The following is an 18,663-nucleotide window of genomic DNA, read 5'->3' as shown; positions in this document are numbered from 1 at the left end:
TTAACATTCCTCATGAGCCAAGAGAAGCAGATTTCCACTCTCATCCTCTTTTATTTGTGATATTTTCCAGAATATTCTGAGAAGGACTAGAGGGTACAGATAAATTATCAATACACATATGCTCACTCAAACACACACACACACACAGATATAGTCTCTGAAGACAAATGAAAATATAGGTTTATCATTAAAAAACAAAACAAAAAATTCTCTAAAACATTTTTACACTCTTGTTAAAACCAGTCAAAACTCCAAAATTGAGCACATATGTTTCTGACTTCCATTTCAACTCATATCAAAACCACTAATTAGAAAGAGTCAATCTGGTAAGAAACTAAGTTTCCTCATTCACTGAGAAGTTCATATGGAACAAATTAATTGCAGTTTTACCTTATTTCCATAGGGTAAAAAGTCTCTCCATCCTTGTTTCAGCTTTAACTCCGAAAGACTAGGTACTCAGCCTCATTCTAAAGCTGACACCTGCTTTCTGAGTTGTCAATGGTTAAGATTTACTATCTAGAATTCTTTCTCTTCAGATAATTACATTGCCTAAGTTCCTAAACACCATGGTGAGTTAAGCACTCTATTAATTTAAAGAACTTCCTTTGGGGCCAGTCCAAATCCCTGTCAGTAGCATTAGAACTGAATGTTTTGCCAGAAGTCTTAACTAATTGACTGATTCTTAGCTGTTGTTATTGTTGTCCCTTTAGTAAATTATCAGACGAATTCTTCACACAGAAAGGATAGTGAGAGAATTTTAGTTGACAACAGGGAGTATTGTTTATATTGTTTGATGTCATTTCCAAAAATCTTAAATATCAATCAAGAGATAAAACTGGGGATCCTGGGAGGAGCTTTGCACTGGTCAGACTGTGATAGAATGTTTATTCCTGTTGAATATACTACCATTAGGAGAGACACACATGCACATGCACTCACACATATATGTATTTATATATATATATATACATATATATGCTGAATATTATTCGGAAGAAAGTGATCAAAGAGTGGAGGGGACTTGAAGACATTTTATATATGGAACAAGAGAAAATTTATGAAGTTATTCAATTTGACAGTAAGAAAACATACAATGATACCACAATAATTGTCCAGTATTTCAAACACTTGAAGACATCAAATCTGAGATCACCAAATATAGCTTGCTGGATTGAAGAGTTCAAAACAAGAAATAATTTACATGCAGAGCTCAAATTCGCTGCCTTTTGAAGTAATTAATTTAATTCTCCATCTATATTTGTTTTTGATGGTAAAGAATAATTAATTCAACAAGGAGACAGCTGAAGCAAGGAAGGTCTGCAGTAGAGACCCATCTTCATCCATGAGGATAACAGATCCTTAGCAACCACTAGAAAGAGCAGATATAGATTGTAGATCACATTTCTTGCCTTGGTATATCATGTAGCACTGAGATCCTGTATTCTTAAATATTTATTCATTTCCCATCCTTTGTAGGATGGGCATGATGAACTGGGAAGCTTTTACTAGACACTATGCTATTTTTTTCTATTTTCCTGTAGATACAGTGGAAGCAGTTTTTGATTTCATTCAGAGGAGCCGAAGGATGATTGTTGTCCTGAGTCCAGACTATGTGACAGAAAAGAGCATCAGCATGCTGGAGTTCAAACTCGGTGTCATGTGCCAGAACTCCATTGCCACAAAACTCATTGTGGTGGAGTATCGCCCCCTTGAGCAACCACATCCAAGCATCCTGCAGCTGAAGGAATCTGTTTCTTTTGTGAGCTGGAAGGGAGAAAAGTCCAAACATTCTGGCTCCAAATTCTGGAAAGCCTTACGGTTGGCTCTTCCCCTGAGAAGTCTGAGTGCCAGTTCTGGCTGGAATGAGAGCTTCTCTTCCCAGTCTGACATCAGTTTGGATCATGTTCAAAGAAGGAGAAGTCGTTTGAAAGAGCCGCCAGAACTACAGAGCTCAGAGAGGGCTGCAGATGCTCCTCCAGCCTCAGACACAGTGTCCAAGCACCGAGGGAAGCCCTCTGCAGCCTGTCGCTGCTGTGTCACCTACTGTGAAGGAGAAAGCCACCAAAGGAGCAAGAGTCGGGCAGAGATTAATACCCAGCCACAGTGGGAGACACACCTTTGTAAGCCTGTTCCCCAAGAGTCAGAAACTCAATGGATACAAAATGGCACCAGATTGGAACCCCCTGTTCCCCAGATCTCAGCCCTTGCTCTTCACCATTTCACGGATTTATCCAATAACAACGACTTTTATATCCTATAATGACGGTGTGCGGTGGGTGGTGGCTGCTCTCTCTACCAACATATGTCATGAACCTATGGGAATAACTGACGTTTTTATCATCTAGTGGACTATCAGATTTGTGTCCCCTTTATTGATTTTTAAAAACTGTCTATTTCTAGGAGACAAAAGACCTGAAGGACCTGAATCCAGAGTGCTTGCCTCTAATGGCCTCAGAAGAGCACACTCTTCTTGGGCCCTAGAAGGTCAGTATGTGTAAGTTGCCTAAAGTCTGATCCTCTGTCTTGCCCAGTGGTTTAAAAGTGTGCAGAGAATTTAAATATTTCTTTGAGTTTGCTAATCAGTCTCATGTGTGAGCCAGTCTGGTGTGCTTTGGCTACAACACTAACAGGGTAAATTTCCCAAGGAAGCATCCTGGAGAGGAACAGGTTCTGGTGGAGGCTGTAGGACAAAGCTCAACAGAAAAATCTACAGCACATTTTCCCCCAAAGAACCAAGAATATCCATCCAGGGATACTTGGTGTACTCTGCCTCACTGTAAACTAATGTTCTCTAAGCTTCCTGATGTTGTTAGCATTAATAAAATTATATTTTTATGTCACTTCACTAGTACTAACATATTTTTGCCTTTCATCTCCCTTCTACTTTGTGTGACTTCTATATTCATATCTCAAAATACTGCATTTCAGGAAATCAAAATATGGTTTAGCATCCATAGATGAGTCTTTAGTTTACTTCTAATGTGTATTAAGAATGACCTGGAAATGGATCAGAGGGGAGTTAGAGATTTTAAAATAAAGTGAAAATTCATGCAAAGATTTTATTTTTATTACTATGAAACTGATAGCTCATAGTGTAGAGTTTGGTGCCTGAAAACCTTCTTCCCATTCAGGATTGTGAGAAACTGTAGTAAATACAAGTGCTTACAAGGATCAGAAGGTAAGAAAGAAGAGAAAAAGAAGCCATATATAAGTATAACATACATGGTCTGTCTTTAATGCCGATATGCACAGGAATATAGACATTGGTAAGTATTTCTTTTCTGTAAATAATTTCACAAAAACATAAAAGGCACATGCCATTTTATTTCAAGTCAGGGACAAATATATGGGATCTTCAAAAGTTTAATGGGAAATCCATATTATGAGAAAGTATGCATGGATTTCAAATTTTCATGCTGCAATATAAACATATTTTAATTACATTTTTGTGACCTTTTTGAAGTATTCTCACATTTCTTTAAAAAGAAGTCAGCTTTAATCAGCTCCATTTGGTTGTTGCCACTGATTTAGCACCTGTGTTGCCAGATTGCCCTGTTTTTTCCAGAGCCTCTGAAAATCCAGATTTTTTTTATGTATGCTGTCAGTTATGGAATAGCTTAAACTTAGAAAAAATAAGAAGAGCTAAGTTAAACACATTTGTGGTACATACTCCTACTAAGGGCCATTAGTCTGTTATTTCAGAACTAAGATATTCAGCCAAAGAACATATGTCCAAATGGAGATTCAAGAGCTCCTGCCTACAGTAGAACTGCGGAGAACATACACTAGTCTTGAGGACATGATGGGGGAGGTTTATCTCCTCCCTGAATTGAAGACATGTGGGCCTCAGACCAGAACTGATATGACTTAACCCTCCATCAGAGGGGGAAAAGCCAACAGGGAGTGTGTTTTCCATCTTCTTGTAGATCCCCTGCCTATTGTGTTTACTGTAAGAAAATTCAAAGCATAAAACTTGCTGCTCCTAAACAGGGGCACAGTGAAAAAAGAGACTGTATCAAACATAACTTCCTCCTTCACCCCATTAGCACTGACTGCTAGAGAGCTCTGAATGGTCTAAGGAGTGGTAGCCTCCCGAGCACTAATAGAGAATGAGTAGCATGGAGAAAAAGCAGTATTATGACACCACCCCTCTTGGAAAAGGAAACAGAGATCCTTGTCCTGTTGAAACAAGAAGATGGAAAACTGAAAATGAGGAGATATGGGCCCATAATGAGCTTGTAATTTGGAAATGACAGACCACCTACTTTAGTAGCCAGCAAAAAACTACAACACAATCAAATGCCTTGCTCTATATTATATCTCTTCTTTACAAAAAGGTAAAACATCCTTGATGTATGTTCAAGGATCTTAACTTGGTAGGCAATAGATTATCTCTACTGTTAACAGCAGGTAACGTAAATGGCTCTAAATTCTAGGGAAGGAAAGGCTGCTAATCATAATTGGTCTTATTTGTTATTGACATGGTGTCCCAAACTGTAAAATAACCCTAGAAATATTGAAAAATTACTTACAAAATTTATTATGCATTTTCTTAAGGAACTAGTGGCAAAGACATTGAAATTAAATACAAGCTCTGATTATGAATAAATTTGATCATCCCAAAGCCAAATTTTAGTCAATATTAATTTCATTAGACAAAATAAGTATAGTTTAAGCAGTATAAAGCCATAAATTTTGGTACTAGCTCTATAGGGTTCACAGATAATGGGCTGTGCTTTTACTGCATGGAGAAAGGCTTAGAGGTTGTTATTATTTTGTGACCAGATATGCCACAATTGAATGTGATATTTTGTGTCATGCAAATCAACAAGGCAAATGATAAGAAAGAAAACTTTCTCATGGGCCATAAGTGACTATAATTGAAATGATACAAACATAGGTTAAATGGATATTTCATTACATAGAAATTACCTATTTAGAAACATACTTTATAGATTTTAAAATTCAGCTTCTCTCTTATCTGTTTGACCATGGTTTGACCAGGGTTTCCCTATGTACACATCTATCTCTTGCTCCTCAAAATGGAGATAATTTATTAACCTCATGGGTGCTGTGAGCATTAAATTATATGCTACTAATTTATTTCATATGTATTATTTTTACTGTTATAAAATATCATAAAGCAGTATAAACAGGGATATATTATCCAGGTTAAGTGACTTTCCTAGTGACATTCATCTAATTGGTAACAGAGTTGGACTTCTAATTTATTTTTCTAATACTTGAGCAGTGCTTGTTCTAGAATGATCCCTGTAAGATTAGGTAGTTGTATTTCTATTACAAATCACCTTAATGTGACTATTTCACTGGAAACATGTTATAATTTAAAAAGCAGTTCACATAAAGCCATACACAACAAATTCAATATTATGTTGTCTGATGTTATCATTTGACCTTTTCATGTTATATTATATGTGTTCATTTTATAACCTTTTAAAGTATTTAAAATGCATAATCATTTCAGATAGCCTACAGACTATAATTCTACCATAAATTTTTTCAAGATAAATTAATTATTTGTATTCTTTCTAAGAAATATATTCACCATTTATTTTGAAAAATTAATTTTATTTATTTTTCCAGAAGTTATGCTAGACACTGCGAGTACTAGAGTCACTTCTTCTTATAACTATTACAAATTGTAATTATATCATATTAACTTCCTGTTTGAAGATTTGAGGTGCACGGGAAAACTAGTATTTCTGTTCAGAAAAAAATAGAATTCCTGTTCAAATAAAAAATGGAAGCAATTATAAAGGTATGCACAGAAGAACAAACAAGTCATATAACCATTGTTTTAAACTTTTGTGCATCTAAGAATCACTTAGGGGGCATCTTACAATGAAAATCCAAGGATATACCCTTGCCCTTAAGGCTGATTCATTAGGAGCTGGGCATTGTCTAGGAGTTGGCATTTTTAAATTGTGCCTTGAGAATTTGAATGAAATAGTCTATGGGTCCAACTTGGAAAACTTTCTCTATGCTAACTCTTCAAAATATTTCTCATATTTTATAGATTATAATTCAAGGTGTAAGGAAAGGAAAGTCTTTAAAAAAATTTATTTATTTGAGAGGTAGAGTTACAGACAGAAAGAGGGAGAGACAGAGAGAAAAGTGTTCCATCTACTGGTTCACTCCCCATATGGTCACAGCGGCCAGAGCTGCATCGATCTGAAGCCAGGAGCCAGGAGCTTCTTCCGGGTCTCCCATGTGTGCGCAGGGGCCTAACGACTTGGGCCATCTTCTACTGCTTTCCCAAGCCACAGGAAAGAGCTGGATTGGAAGAGGAGCAGCCAAAACTCAAACCACCAGCATCCATATGGGATGCTGGCGCCACAGGCAGCGGCTTTACCTCCTATGCCACAGCACTGGCCCTGGAAAGTCTTAGAGCCTTTTCCAAGCTTTTAAAGTATATTTTTTGATGCATTCACATTAGAAGCTTTGGGGTGTATATTAAAATGTGTACTTCACCCAATCTAAGATTAACAGAATGAGAATATCTAAAATGGGGAAGATTTGCACTTTGAATTAACTTCCCTAGTGATTCTGATGTTCAAAATGTTTAAGAACCATTAATTGCTATCTTTCTTTAACTCCTTGTAGGCTCTGATTTTCTCCAGTCAAGGAAGACTACGAATCATCAGTATAACAAAGGGTATACAGGCAATAGATGAAAATGCAGGGCATGTTTAGTCCTTGGAGTTGCCTCAGCACAAGAAGACAGTTGAATAGAGTGGTTAGCAGAGTATACGTGCAATAGATGAATTATCAAACACTGACATTTGGGACCTCATGGGAAAGCTGTAGTCATCTAGCATATTAAACAGAGTTAAGATAAGCTATGTTGCACTTACAAATAATCCCAATATTTCAGTAGCTTCATGTAACAAGCCTTACTATTTATACCACTTGCCCAGCATACTCTTTGCAGTTTCCCATCTGAACTGTGTGGCTTTCTTTTATTTTATGCTTCAGTTTAAATATAGCACCCATTTCTTTCGTTTAAAATTTAAAATTTATTGGCTCGAACAGCTCCAAAGTCCTAATACAGTCACAGAGAAAGCTAAAAAATACAATCTTTCTGTTTCCATGGGAAGAGCAAAATAAAATGAAACTTGGTGAACACACACACAGCATTGTCTTTTTTTTTTTTTTTACAAATGAGACAAGAATGAGATACTGAGAATGTGAAGAGGCATGATGCCTTCAAACTGCGATACAGGGTACACTTTTGATGAAGGAAGTTTAGAATGACTTTAACATCTCACCTCAGTGTACCAAGGTATCAGGAAAAAAAAAATCACAAAGAAAATAGTAGAAATTGTTCATAAATGTTGCCCAAAGAAAAGTTGTTGAAGGAATATATGATACTACAGCTTCTGATAAGGAGGAAGCATGCCTGAAAATTTGAAAGCGGCTATATTTGATTACTTTCTCTTCAGCAGTTTTAGTTAGTTCTCTGGCTGTGATGCTCAAACTCTTTGTAAATGAGCCGTTTTAATTTGAACATCCAAGGAGCCTCAGAAGAATTAAAGACATTTAAAACACAGCAGAGCATGTAACATGATCATTAGAAAGCATCACTTGATCCATTTATCTGAAGAGCTAAACAGAGAATTCAAATTGAACATACTAAAGCTCAGATGAATTATGAGACAAATGTTAGTGTGGATGTTATGAAGTCTGCTGCTCACTGTGCATCTGTTCACACTATGAATTGGATTCGGTTGATATTTAAGGTTTAAAATTTTATGTGACTTCTCTAATGTGTTCAGTATCAGTTGATCATGAGAGTTCTTTAGGTTGATAAAAATTAGGGTTAACGAGTCTAGAGCTATGTTAGTAAATAATAATGCTGAACAAGGAAGAGTTTTATTTCTTGTTACAGCCAGATTTCTGATACATTCAAAATCCTTTTTAGAATCATTAACAATGTTTTTCCTTTGGGCAGTTCATACATTTACAAATACTGAAGTAGAAAGAAAAAAATCCTTGGGCCGGCGCCGTGGCTCAACAGGCTAATCCTCCGCCTTGCAGCGCCGGCACACGGCTTCTAGTCCTGGTTGGGGCGCCAGATTCTGTCCCGGTTGCCCCTCTTCCAGGCCAGCTCTCTGCTATGGCCCAGGAGTGCAGTGGGGTATGGCCCAAGTGCTTGGGCCCTGCACCCGCAAGGGAGACCAGGAGAAGCACCTGGCTCCTGCCTTCGGATCAGCGTGGTGCGCCAGCCATTGGAGGGTGACCCAATGGCAAAAGGAAGACCTTTCTCTCTGTCTGTCTCTCTCACTGTCCACTCTGCCTGTCAAAAAAAAAAAAAAAATCCTTGAAAATGTGTTCATGGAGAGAAAACAGAAATTCTCTTTTTTAAATTTTTTATTTCATAAATGTGAATTTACAAAGTGCAACTTTTATATTGTTGTGGTCCCCCCCAACCTCCCTCCCTCCCGTGGCCCTCCCCCCTCCCTCTCCCATCCCACCCTTTATCGAGTTTCATTTTCAATTACCTTCATATACTGAAGATCAACTTAGTATATACTTAGCAAGGATTTCAACAGGCTGCACTCACACAACCGCACAAGGTATAGGGTATTGTTCGACTAGTAGTGTTTTTAAGTTTCATAGTAAAACACATTAAGGACAGAGATCCTACGAGGGGAGCATGTACCCAGTGACTCCTGTTGTTGATTTAACAATTGCCACTCTTATTTATGACGTCAGCAATCACCCGAGACTCTTGCTATGAGCTGTCTAGGCTATGGCAGTCCCTTGAGTTCACCGACTCTGAACTTGTTTAGTCAAGGCCGTGTCACAGTGGAGGTTCCTTCCTCCCTTCAGAGAAAGGCGCCTCTCTCCTTGATGGCCTGTTCCTTCTGCTGGGGTCTTGTTCACCAGGGTCTCAGAAAGATTCTAAATCAATTCTGAAACCAGATCTTGAGCTACTTTTATCTAACGTTGGTGATTGGGATTTTAATACTCCAATATTTTATTTAGAAAAAAATTGAGAGACAAACTCTTCTATGCATTTATTTTTATTTAACAAAAAAGCATACACAAAAGCTTCATTTCATTTCTATCCTCATAGACTATGTCACGTTTGCAATTCATTTTTTTTTTATTTTGTACAATACGTTGAGATATCTGAGTCTGTAGTTCTTACCTAGAATTGAATACCATATTTTAAAAATTGCACAGGCCTGGACCTACCCCAAACTACTAAATCTTCCAAAACAACTGAACAGCTTTTGTACCTTGAAAATTTTTACAAATTTTTCAGTGAAAAAATTAATGATTTATTAGAAAAACTGGTTAAAAATGTAAAAACAAATCCTTATATTGTAGATAATATTATTTTCATAAAGTTCAAAACTTGAAATGAATTGCTAAACACTGAGACTTGGATTCTTTAACATCTTTTATGATTTATATAAAATATCAAATAGCAAAATAAACATAATAAAATGAAAGAAATACTGTAGCTACTGAACTGGGTAGCTAAAAGATGCCATGACCCTAGTATTTATTACTTTCCTGTCATCAGTCATCCAAAATAAGACAAACCAAATATGATATAATGCCTTGCTTTTGTACAAAGACTATGAAATGACCTGTAAAGAGAATCAGAATAACAAAGGAGAAATTAAAGCTCATTTACCATTTCCAAACATCAGTAATGTAAAAGAGAAAGGAATGTATAAAAACTCCCTGAAATGAGACTGGATAGTTAACATGTGGCATAGATGTTAGGGTTTAGGGAATAAAGTTAGATGGCTTATTATAAGTACTTTTGTTAAAAGTATAAAAATATTAAGTTGGAGTAAAAGATATGAATCAGAATATTCTTCGAATGGCTGCATTACTACTTTCAATTACATAATTTTGCTCACAAATCTTCAGTTTCTACATATTTCAAATGTGAATAATATAGAAACCCCCTCACTGGATTGTTGTAAGGATAAAATTATATAATAAATATGAATGTCTAAAATCTATAAAGTATATCCTTGGTAATAGTACTATAATTATTATCGATGTTTTGTTACCCAAGAAACCTGGGAACAGTGAAGAGATTTTTTTTTTTAATTTATTTGAAAGTCAGAGTTACACAGAGAGAGGAGAGGCAGAGAGAGGTCCTCCATCCAATGGTTCACTCCCCAATTGGCCGCAACGGCCAGAGCAGCGCCGATCTAAAACCAGGAGCCAGGAGCCACTCCCAGATTTCCCAGGCCACAGTAAAGAGCTGGATCGAAAGTGGAGCAGCCGGGTCTCAAATTGGTGCCCATATGGGATGCCGGCACTTCAGACCAGGGCGTCAACCCACTATGCTACAGCACTGTCCCCAGTGAAGACATTTAAATGAAGCCCCTCAACTTACTAAATTCCATATCACATGATCCAGGTATAATCTTTGATACCTAAAATTTAGGGAATATAAACTAAAGTATTAAATTATCTTAATGGTTGAAAATAATCAAGAAAACTCTGGAAAACTAAAAATTAGTTGAAATAACTGTTGTCTGTTGCTATGAGCAAGTTACCTTATAAGAAGCCTATTAATGTACAGTTCCTGTGGTTCTGAAATATGGAAGAGCCTTAGCTGTGAATGACCAGACTGTCAAACTGCAGGCTAGGGTTTTGGTACACCTGAGGTGGAGGATACACTTGCAAGTATAGGCCTATGGAAGTTGGTAGGAAACCTCAGTTCCTTGTCATATGAACCTCCACATCGGGCTGTTGAGGATCTGCATGATATTAGCTTCCTTATCCCAGAACAAGAGATCCAAAAGAGTGAACCTGGAAAATCCACAGAGCCATTAATAACCCAAATTTCCCAGACACATTATCATTTCTGCAACATCCTATGTGTTAGAAATGAGTCCAGAAGTTCAGCCCAAATTCAAGAGCTGGAGAATTCAGCTCTACCACTTGAATGGAGGAATTTCAAAGAATCTGTGAATGTATTTTAAAGTCACCATAGTAACATAGCCAATTATTTTTTCAGTTGAATAAACTGAGGTCCAGAAAAGAAAAGTGAATTGTCCTCACCCTTCCTAACTTCATCCCTAACCTGGTAACCTAACTGGCTATAGTGGGACTATCAAGCAAATGAATGCTCTCTTTTCTGTCCAGGATAAGTTTTTGCCTGTTAAGAAATTGTAGAATGAGGAAGAATTCTATACTGTGAAGCTCCAGTATCCTTCTCTCCCTCTCCCTCTCCCTCTCCCTCTCCCTCTCCCTCTCCCTCTCCCTCTCCCTCTTACTCTCCCCCCACCTCTCCACTTTCCACCACCACCACCACACTCTGTCTATCACTCATTCTCTCATTTTCACTGTGGTTCTATTTTAGTTGATGAAAAGAAAAGACAGGTGCTGGAAGTTGGAGAGGATCACAGTCTTGATCTGGGGACTTGGTACTGAAATATGAGCTTTATTCCAGTGTTACCTCTAGAGAGACTGAAAGTGATTATTCCAAAACACAGCCACTGAAGGGAAAAAATGTGCATTTGATTCACTTTGAAATAATTCATGTTCTCATCTTAGCTCTGAACTGAAATGGTTAAATGTTAATATTGCAATCATTTTTATTCTCCGTGTTTCAGACTTTTGTTCCCCCAAAATAAATGAGGTTAAACTAAAAATTATGTAGGATATGTAGAATGTTTGATTTCATGGAATACTTAAAAAATCCCCTCACTTTTCCACATAAACTCTCATACACATGAACACACACACACATATTCAGTGTCTCACGATACCAGAAAGAATATTTTTTTTAGAAGTCTGAGGATTCTTCTCAAATGATTCAGAAACACCTAGTCTATATATTTAGGTCTACTTGTTGTAACATATATTTCTCATTTGTAAAGCTAAACTTAGGTTCTTATTTTCTGTCACTGGGTCTAGTAGCTCTGAGACTATGTGTTTTGTCTACATGGAACCTGTTCATATTCCAATGGCTCGAATTTCTCGAAACAAATTTTAACATCAAGATCCAAGTTAACTGGCTTGTAATTTAGATAGGAAAAAAGATACATTTTGTTTTCCTTTTTAAAAAATAATTACTTACTAGGAACCAGTGCTGTGGCATAGTAGGTTAAACCTCTGCCTGCAGTGCGGGCATCCCATGTAGGTGCTAGTTCAAGTCCCAGCTGCTTCACTTCTCATCAAACTCTCTGCTATGGCCTGGGAAAGCAGTGGAAGATGGCCCAAGTGCTTGGGCACCTGCATCTATGCGGGAGAGTTGGAAGAAGCTGCTGGCTTTTGGCTTCAGATCAGCCCAGCTCTAGGCATTACAGTCATTTGGGGAGTCAACCAGTGAATGGAAGACCTTTCTCCATGTCTCTCACTTTTCTGTGTATAACCATGGCATTCAAATAAATAAATAAAATCTTAAAGAATATTTATTTACTCATGTATGTAAGAAGGGGAGAGAGAATGAGAAAGAGCACTCCCATTAACTAGTTCACTGTTCAAATGCCCACAATGACAGGGATGGGTCTGGCTGAAGTCGGGAACCAAGAACTCAATCCAGGTCTCCCAAGTGAGTGGTGGAGATCCAGCAACTTCAATCATTACTATTGCCTCCCAGGAGCTGCAGCAACAGGAAACCGAAAACAGGAAGCAGACCCAAAACAATCTGATGTGGGATGCAGTGGGACACAGGTGTCTTTATCACTAAGAGAAATGCCCATACCACTTTTTGTCTTCCTAACAAGTTTGTGCCCTTAACTCTTACCCATAGAAACCTTCCTATTGTTCATGCATGTCTATATATTTCATGTTACCAAACCAAATAAATAGAGACTGGTTTTGAACAGGAGTTAAGAAATATGAGTTCTAATCCAAATTATATTTCTTTTGTTATGAGACCTTGATCAAGGCACAAACAGAGAAATACTTACCCACTAAAACAATTGAAGGATCACCATTTGCCTTCCTTCTCTGATATTCTGGGGAATGGTGTAATAATAGTGAAGAGAGCCTTTTTTGTGTATTTCATTGAACAATACATGCCACTTTCATACTTACTCCAAATCATATATCTAAAAATTTTGGAATTTTCTGTAAGTACATGACATGCTAGTTGAGTGGATGAAGTCAAACCCAATCTCACATATCTCTCCTCTATTCCACTCATAATGAGACAAGTTCTTGTCCACAATTCTTTCAAAATTCCTTAGCTTCCATTTCCCCAGGAATCCCAGGAGTTTATGCTACATATATAATGTGTGCTCCACTTCCTGACACACTGTCTGCTTTCATAGCTCATATGCCTTTGTTCATGTTCCTTCTGCTTACAATGTCTACTTCTTCCTTCTCCATATAAGAGCACTTACACTGCTTGAGGCTCATATCAAATGTTTCCAAAGTTATTAAACGTTCCCTAGGCAGATTTTCAAGTGCCCTCCCCTTCCTTCTTTGTTTCATCATCCCTCCATCAAAAATACAGTATTTAGTAAACTCATCATTTTAGGCTTTTGCTCATCAGTGCATAAGATTTATTTCAGTATTGGAATCCGGGGGCTCCCAACACAACATCCTGCACCTTCAGTTTCCCCCTTGATGTTACTTAAGGACAAATGATCCACAACCAAGTAAAAGTGGAAAGAGCTCCAGCTGTGCCGTGTCTGTCCTTGTTGCCACCCTCACATTAAGGATGTCCATCAATGCTCCTCTCCTGTTTATCTGCAGTAATAGCTCATGCTGGATTAAGCATCAGGCTCATTGGCAGATGTTCTGTCTATGATCTTGCTGTTAAATACTCTCAAAATGATGAACACTAAACTGTGATAAATACTGCTACCTAGAGTGTGCCGCACAGTATTTCTGGCTAATGAATGCAAGCAGAAAAACAAAAACAAAAACAAAAACATTAAACCTGTTTACTGCCTCAAAATCTAAATGATATTGGAACAATAAAATTAGGTACTATATTGATTAAAAGATTCATGCTTCCAAATACTCTGCACTGTCTTCCATCAGCTAGTAAACTTTTGCTGTCTTATCTTAGACATCCTACATCTTGCTCCATGCTGATCATAACTGCTACAGTTCAAGACTCATCACCTTTCATAAGTGCTTTCTAGTTTCCTTTGATGACTCCAGTCTTAGTCTTTCACAAGCACTCTATACCCATCATCAAATCACTACTACCAGTGAGTACAACGCCCATTACAATGCTTGACATTACACAGACTGGGTCATCTTTCTTAATACTAGATAAAGTTGTTTCAGTTTGTTTTACCTTGTTTTAAGGCCATTCCTATATGTAGCCTCAGGCTGCATACATATTCCCATATATGAATATAATTAAAAAATTTATATAAAATGAAATGTAATATTTTCATGTTTCTTTGAAAATATCATGGATGTTCACAAATGTTCATAGAAATATATATTACGATAAACTATATTTGTATATCAAATTTTTGCACCAAAATAAATTTATCATTTAATTCCATTTTCCAGGAACTTTATGAATTTCGCTGGTATTCACTCAGCATTCCAACTAAAGGAATTACTGTTTCTTGAATACTTTTCCATCAGTATGACCAAGTCCAAACTGTCACTGTCTGAGAAAACTATTCTATATACCTCACATGTGATTCTCAAGGTTTACTTCAAATATCATTTTTCCAGTGCTTCCATTAGAGAATAAATTCTTTCCTATTAAATCACTCATAGCATTTCTTATTGATTTTCATTTGTTTACCCACTTAACAATATTAATTTAATATATTCTAAGTACCCAGCTCTGTTGTAAAAACTAAGAGCACAATAATGAACAACCTAACCAATTTCTTTCTATCCAAGATTACGTTCTAGCAGCAAGGACACACAGTAAATGAAATAAATATGTTTATTATAAAAGCTTTTATAGAAGTAGATAAAGCAAAGACATGGAATAGATGGTACTGGGAGTATATTATCCATTTTAAATAATGTTCATAGGAAGCCCCGCTGAGCAGATGACTTTGAGTAAAGATCTAAATGAAGTGGGGAAATGAACAGATTCTACAACAAATGTAAAAGGCCAAAGATGTCAAAAAAGAAAACCAAGAATAACTGTGGTTGGTGTACAAAGAGTATGTGGGAGAGTAGGCAATGAAGTCAGAGATACTAAAGTGGTGATTATGTATGCTGTTGCAAGACAATGTAAAGGCCTTTCAGTTTTCTCCTAGTGAAATACAAGCGTATCATCCAGTGTCCCAGCAGGAAACAGATGGCACACATAAACTGGAATATTTAAAGACAATTTAATAAAATATCTTCTTACAGATGTGCAGACAATGTTTAGGGAACACATTAAGAGATAGTATAACACCCAGTCTTGGCAACAGCAAGAATGAATTAATACCCTAACTTTAAAATGGCCAAGGGAAGGAGTAGTTATAAGAAAAAAGGGCTATTTGTATGGAATGGGCTGTAGGACAGCAGCTGAGGCTCTCAATAGAGGGTATAGTCAATAGTTGTTCCACTGATAGAAGCAAGGAAAATATTTCACTCTCCTGCCCAACAATCTGCCTATTGTCTCTTAATCAGTACTTAAAAGTCAGGGAATGTTGTAGGTACCTGCTGAAAGCTCAATCTCCTAGACAGAAAGCAGCATGGAGAGCAGAGAGGCTCTAGAGGATATGCAACAGATATTCAACCTTGCAATCTCCTGGGGATTTCTGAGCCTTCTATCTGCTTTAAGGTTTATCAAGATAGCTCCATTTGTCTTGTGGAAAACAAATTTTAGGGGAGCAATAAAGTAATTAAATTACACAAAGTGAGAGATGATGGCGATTTGAATCAGCATGTTAACACGGATGTGTCAAGGAATGATTCTAGGTCAGTGCTGTGGCTCACTTGGCTAATCCTCCACCTGCAGTGCCAACTTCCCAGGTTCTAGTCCCAGCTGGGGTGCCGGGTACTAGACCCGGTTGCTCCTCTTCCAGTCCAGCTCTCTGCTGTGGCCTGGGAAGGCAGTGGAGGATGGCCCAAGTGCTTGGGTCCCTGCACCTGCATGGGAGACCAGGAAGAAGTAGCTGGCTCCTGGCTTTGGATCGGCACAGAGCTGGGCATGGTGGCCATTAGGGTAGTGAACTAACGGAAGGAAGACCTTTCTCTCTGTCTCTCTCACTGTCTATCACTCTCTCACTGTCTAACTCTGCCTGTCCAAAAAAAAAAAAAAAAAAAAAGAAATGATTCTAAGCCAGTGTTTTAGAAGTTAAACCAAGAGGATTTTATGACAGATTAGATAGTATGCATGCAAGTATGAGAGAACCCATGGATGCATTCATAGGTTGGCTTAAGCCACTGGAAATATGGAATGACAGTTTTGACGGCGGAGATCAGAGATCAAGGATTTTTAAAGTGTAAGATGCTCTGAAATTACAGAATTATAATGTTCAAGAGACAGCTTAGTAATAAGAAGGGCCATTCAAGACAAAGGACTGGGCAGAAAATGCATCTAGTTTCTAGTGGCCTCACTAGAAGCTTCTAGAAAATAAGGTCATTACTTATTGGGAAAAGGAAAGCTCTAAAGACTACCTTTGAAGGATCCCAGTAATGGAAGGTGAAAATAATGAGAAAGGACTAAGAAAAAGACTGAAATAAAGAAAATCAGAAGTATGTAGATCCATGGAAGTCAAGGGAAGATAATGTTTCAAAGTGAAGGAAATGATAAGCATTGAAAATGATGGGGCTGGATCCAGTAGGATGAGAATTGAAAATTAACTATTGAATTTAGCAACATATGGTTCACTAGTGAACTTGACAAACAGTTTTGTAGTATAGTGGCAGCAAGATCCAACTGGAGCAAGTTCAAGAGCATGGAGAAAGACATTTGGATACAACAAGTAAAATAATTCTCAAAGGAAAATGGCTTTACGGGGAAACAGAGAAATGTGGTGTAAAGTAACATCAAGAAAAGTGATTGCTTTTTTCCAATAATGATGTGATTAAAACCATCAAGAAATCTTCACTTCAGAATGATAAACCTGAGTTTGATATGAAAATTTTAATCATTCTTGCATGTTTTTTCACCCACATTTAGGAGCACATGGACAGATAGGTATGTAGAGAGAGAAAAATTAAACAAGTAGTGTAAAGAGGAGAAAATTTCTGAAGGAATGATCCAGAATGAACTAATTTTAGTACAAAAGTGGAAAAGTTTCCCTACTATCACAGTTGAGCAAAGTGCAGGTCAACAGATGTAGTGCTGATAATTTGAGTCTATTTCTCTTCTATTAGTTTCTAAATCAAGGAAATACATATCCTGAATGAGAATAGGAGACGAAGTATTGGTGCTAGATTTCAGACAAAACGTTCAGGTATGAAATAGTCATCTAGAAAAGTAAGAGTGTAATATAATATGATTTCTTTGGGTAAATAATGCCTTTATGAGATTAGTGGTTATGAATTTGATATGAGATAAGTTAATATGGTTGTATGTTTTTCTCCATCACATTTGGGTACATGTATACAAGTGAAGAGTAGGTGGAGAGATGGGTTTCACTATAATGTGGATTGAGAATGAATGCCAAGTCTTGCTTATGTTGATTGACTGTAGAATTGAAGTCATATAAGGAATGAAAGAAAGAGAGAGTTAGGAGTAGTGAAAAGTAGTATATTTGGGGTCTTGGCAAAGTCAAAGGATTGTTGGAATTAGACTACTCTCTTACATGAGCTAGAGAGATAGGTGATACACAGAGCGAGATACTTGGAACTGAGGTAAAGGAGAAGCTGAAATCCTTCAGAATCATAATATTATGTGTAAGGCAGTGACAGTGAGAGAAATAAGTAGATTGAAAATAGATAGATCAGAAGGATAGTCTATGTGAATACTTTAGTCACCAAGAATTGAGGCGAAACTATCATGAATAAGACAGTAAATGAGAGGAAGAAACCAGGCCTTAGTAAATGACTGTACTCAGCAGGCAATTGGGGTACTATATATGAAATTTAAGATCGGGGGAAGGTGTAGAGGAAAGAGGGACATTGTCCAGATGCAACATGAAGAGTTACTGCTAACCAGAGAAATAAGGGACAAGGAAAGGAAATAGTCACTACTTGGGAGTGTTAGGGGAGAAACAGTATCTTCAAGGGCTAAACAGTTCCAAATAGAGTGAGAGAAGAAGAGAACTTAGAGCAAATATCAGAAACTTTGCTGACTATTTACCATCAGTTGCAGAGGGCAGAGTGAAAAATGTTGTAGTTAGAGAGGAATAAGAGTATGATCAGAAAAGAGAGAGCATAGAACCAGGTGTGAATTATAGTCCATGGAATGAAGATGTTCTGGGAGCCTTGAGTTCATGTGTCATCTGTGATGAAACTAGACTCATAGACACCAGAGGAGAGATGGATATGAGATTAGATCGAGTTGGGGAAGGGCATAATAAAGAAGGATATTTTTTTTTTTGCAAACTACTAATAATGATTAGTTAACATTCTAGGGCATCAGTTTTCATAATACACATTTTTCCATGAACTTTTTAGGATGCTTCTATGCAAGGGTTACAGATTTTTTGCACCAAAATAAATGTCTTGTAATTTCATTTCCCCAAAACTTTTTGAAAGACACTGGTAGTACCCTTTTAACAGCTCCTTGAAATTATTGCTATTTCCTTAATTTCTCTAAAAATCTTCAAGGTCTTATGCATA

The 18,663-nt window shown here is 37.3% G+C and overlaps 1 protein-coding gene across 1 annotated transcript in view; it reads left to right on the top strand.

Moving 5' to 3' along the window:
- IL1RAP (interleukin 1 receptor accessory protein) overlaps positions 1–2,260 on the top strand; it is a 159,770-nt gene extending 157,510 nt beyond the window's left edge. The window contains exon 11 of the mRNA XM_062210153.1: positions 1,542–2,260. Within this exon, the coding sequence (XP_062066137.1) occupies positions 1,542–2,260 (719 nt within the window). The remainder of the gene's footprint in view (positions 1–1,541) is intronic.
- The last annotated feature ends 16,403 nt before the right edge of the window (positions 2,261–18,663 follow it).

The sequence above is a fragment of the Lepus europaeus genome, chromosome 2 (assembly GCF_033115175.1).
Source record: "Lepus europaeus isolate LE1 chromosome 2, mLepTim1.pri, whole genome shotgun sequence".
NCBI lineage: Eukaryota > Metazoa > Chordata > Mammalia > Lagomorpha > Leporidae > Lepus > Lepus europaeus.
This window is presented reverse-complemented; position numbering and strand designations above follow the sequence as displayed.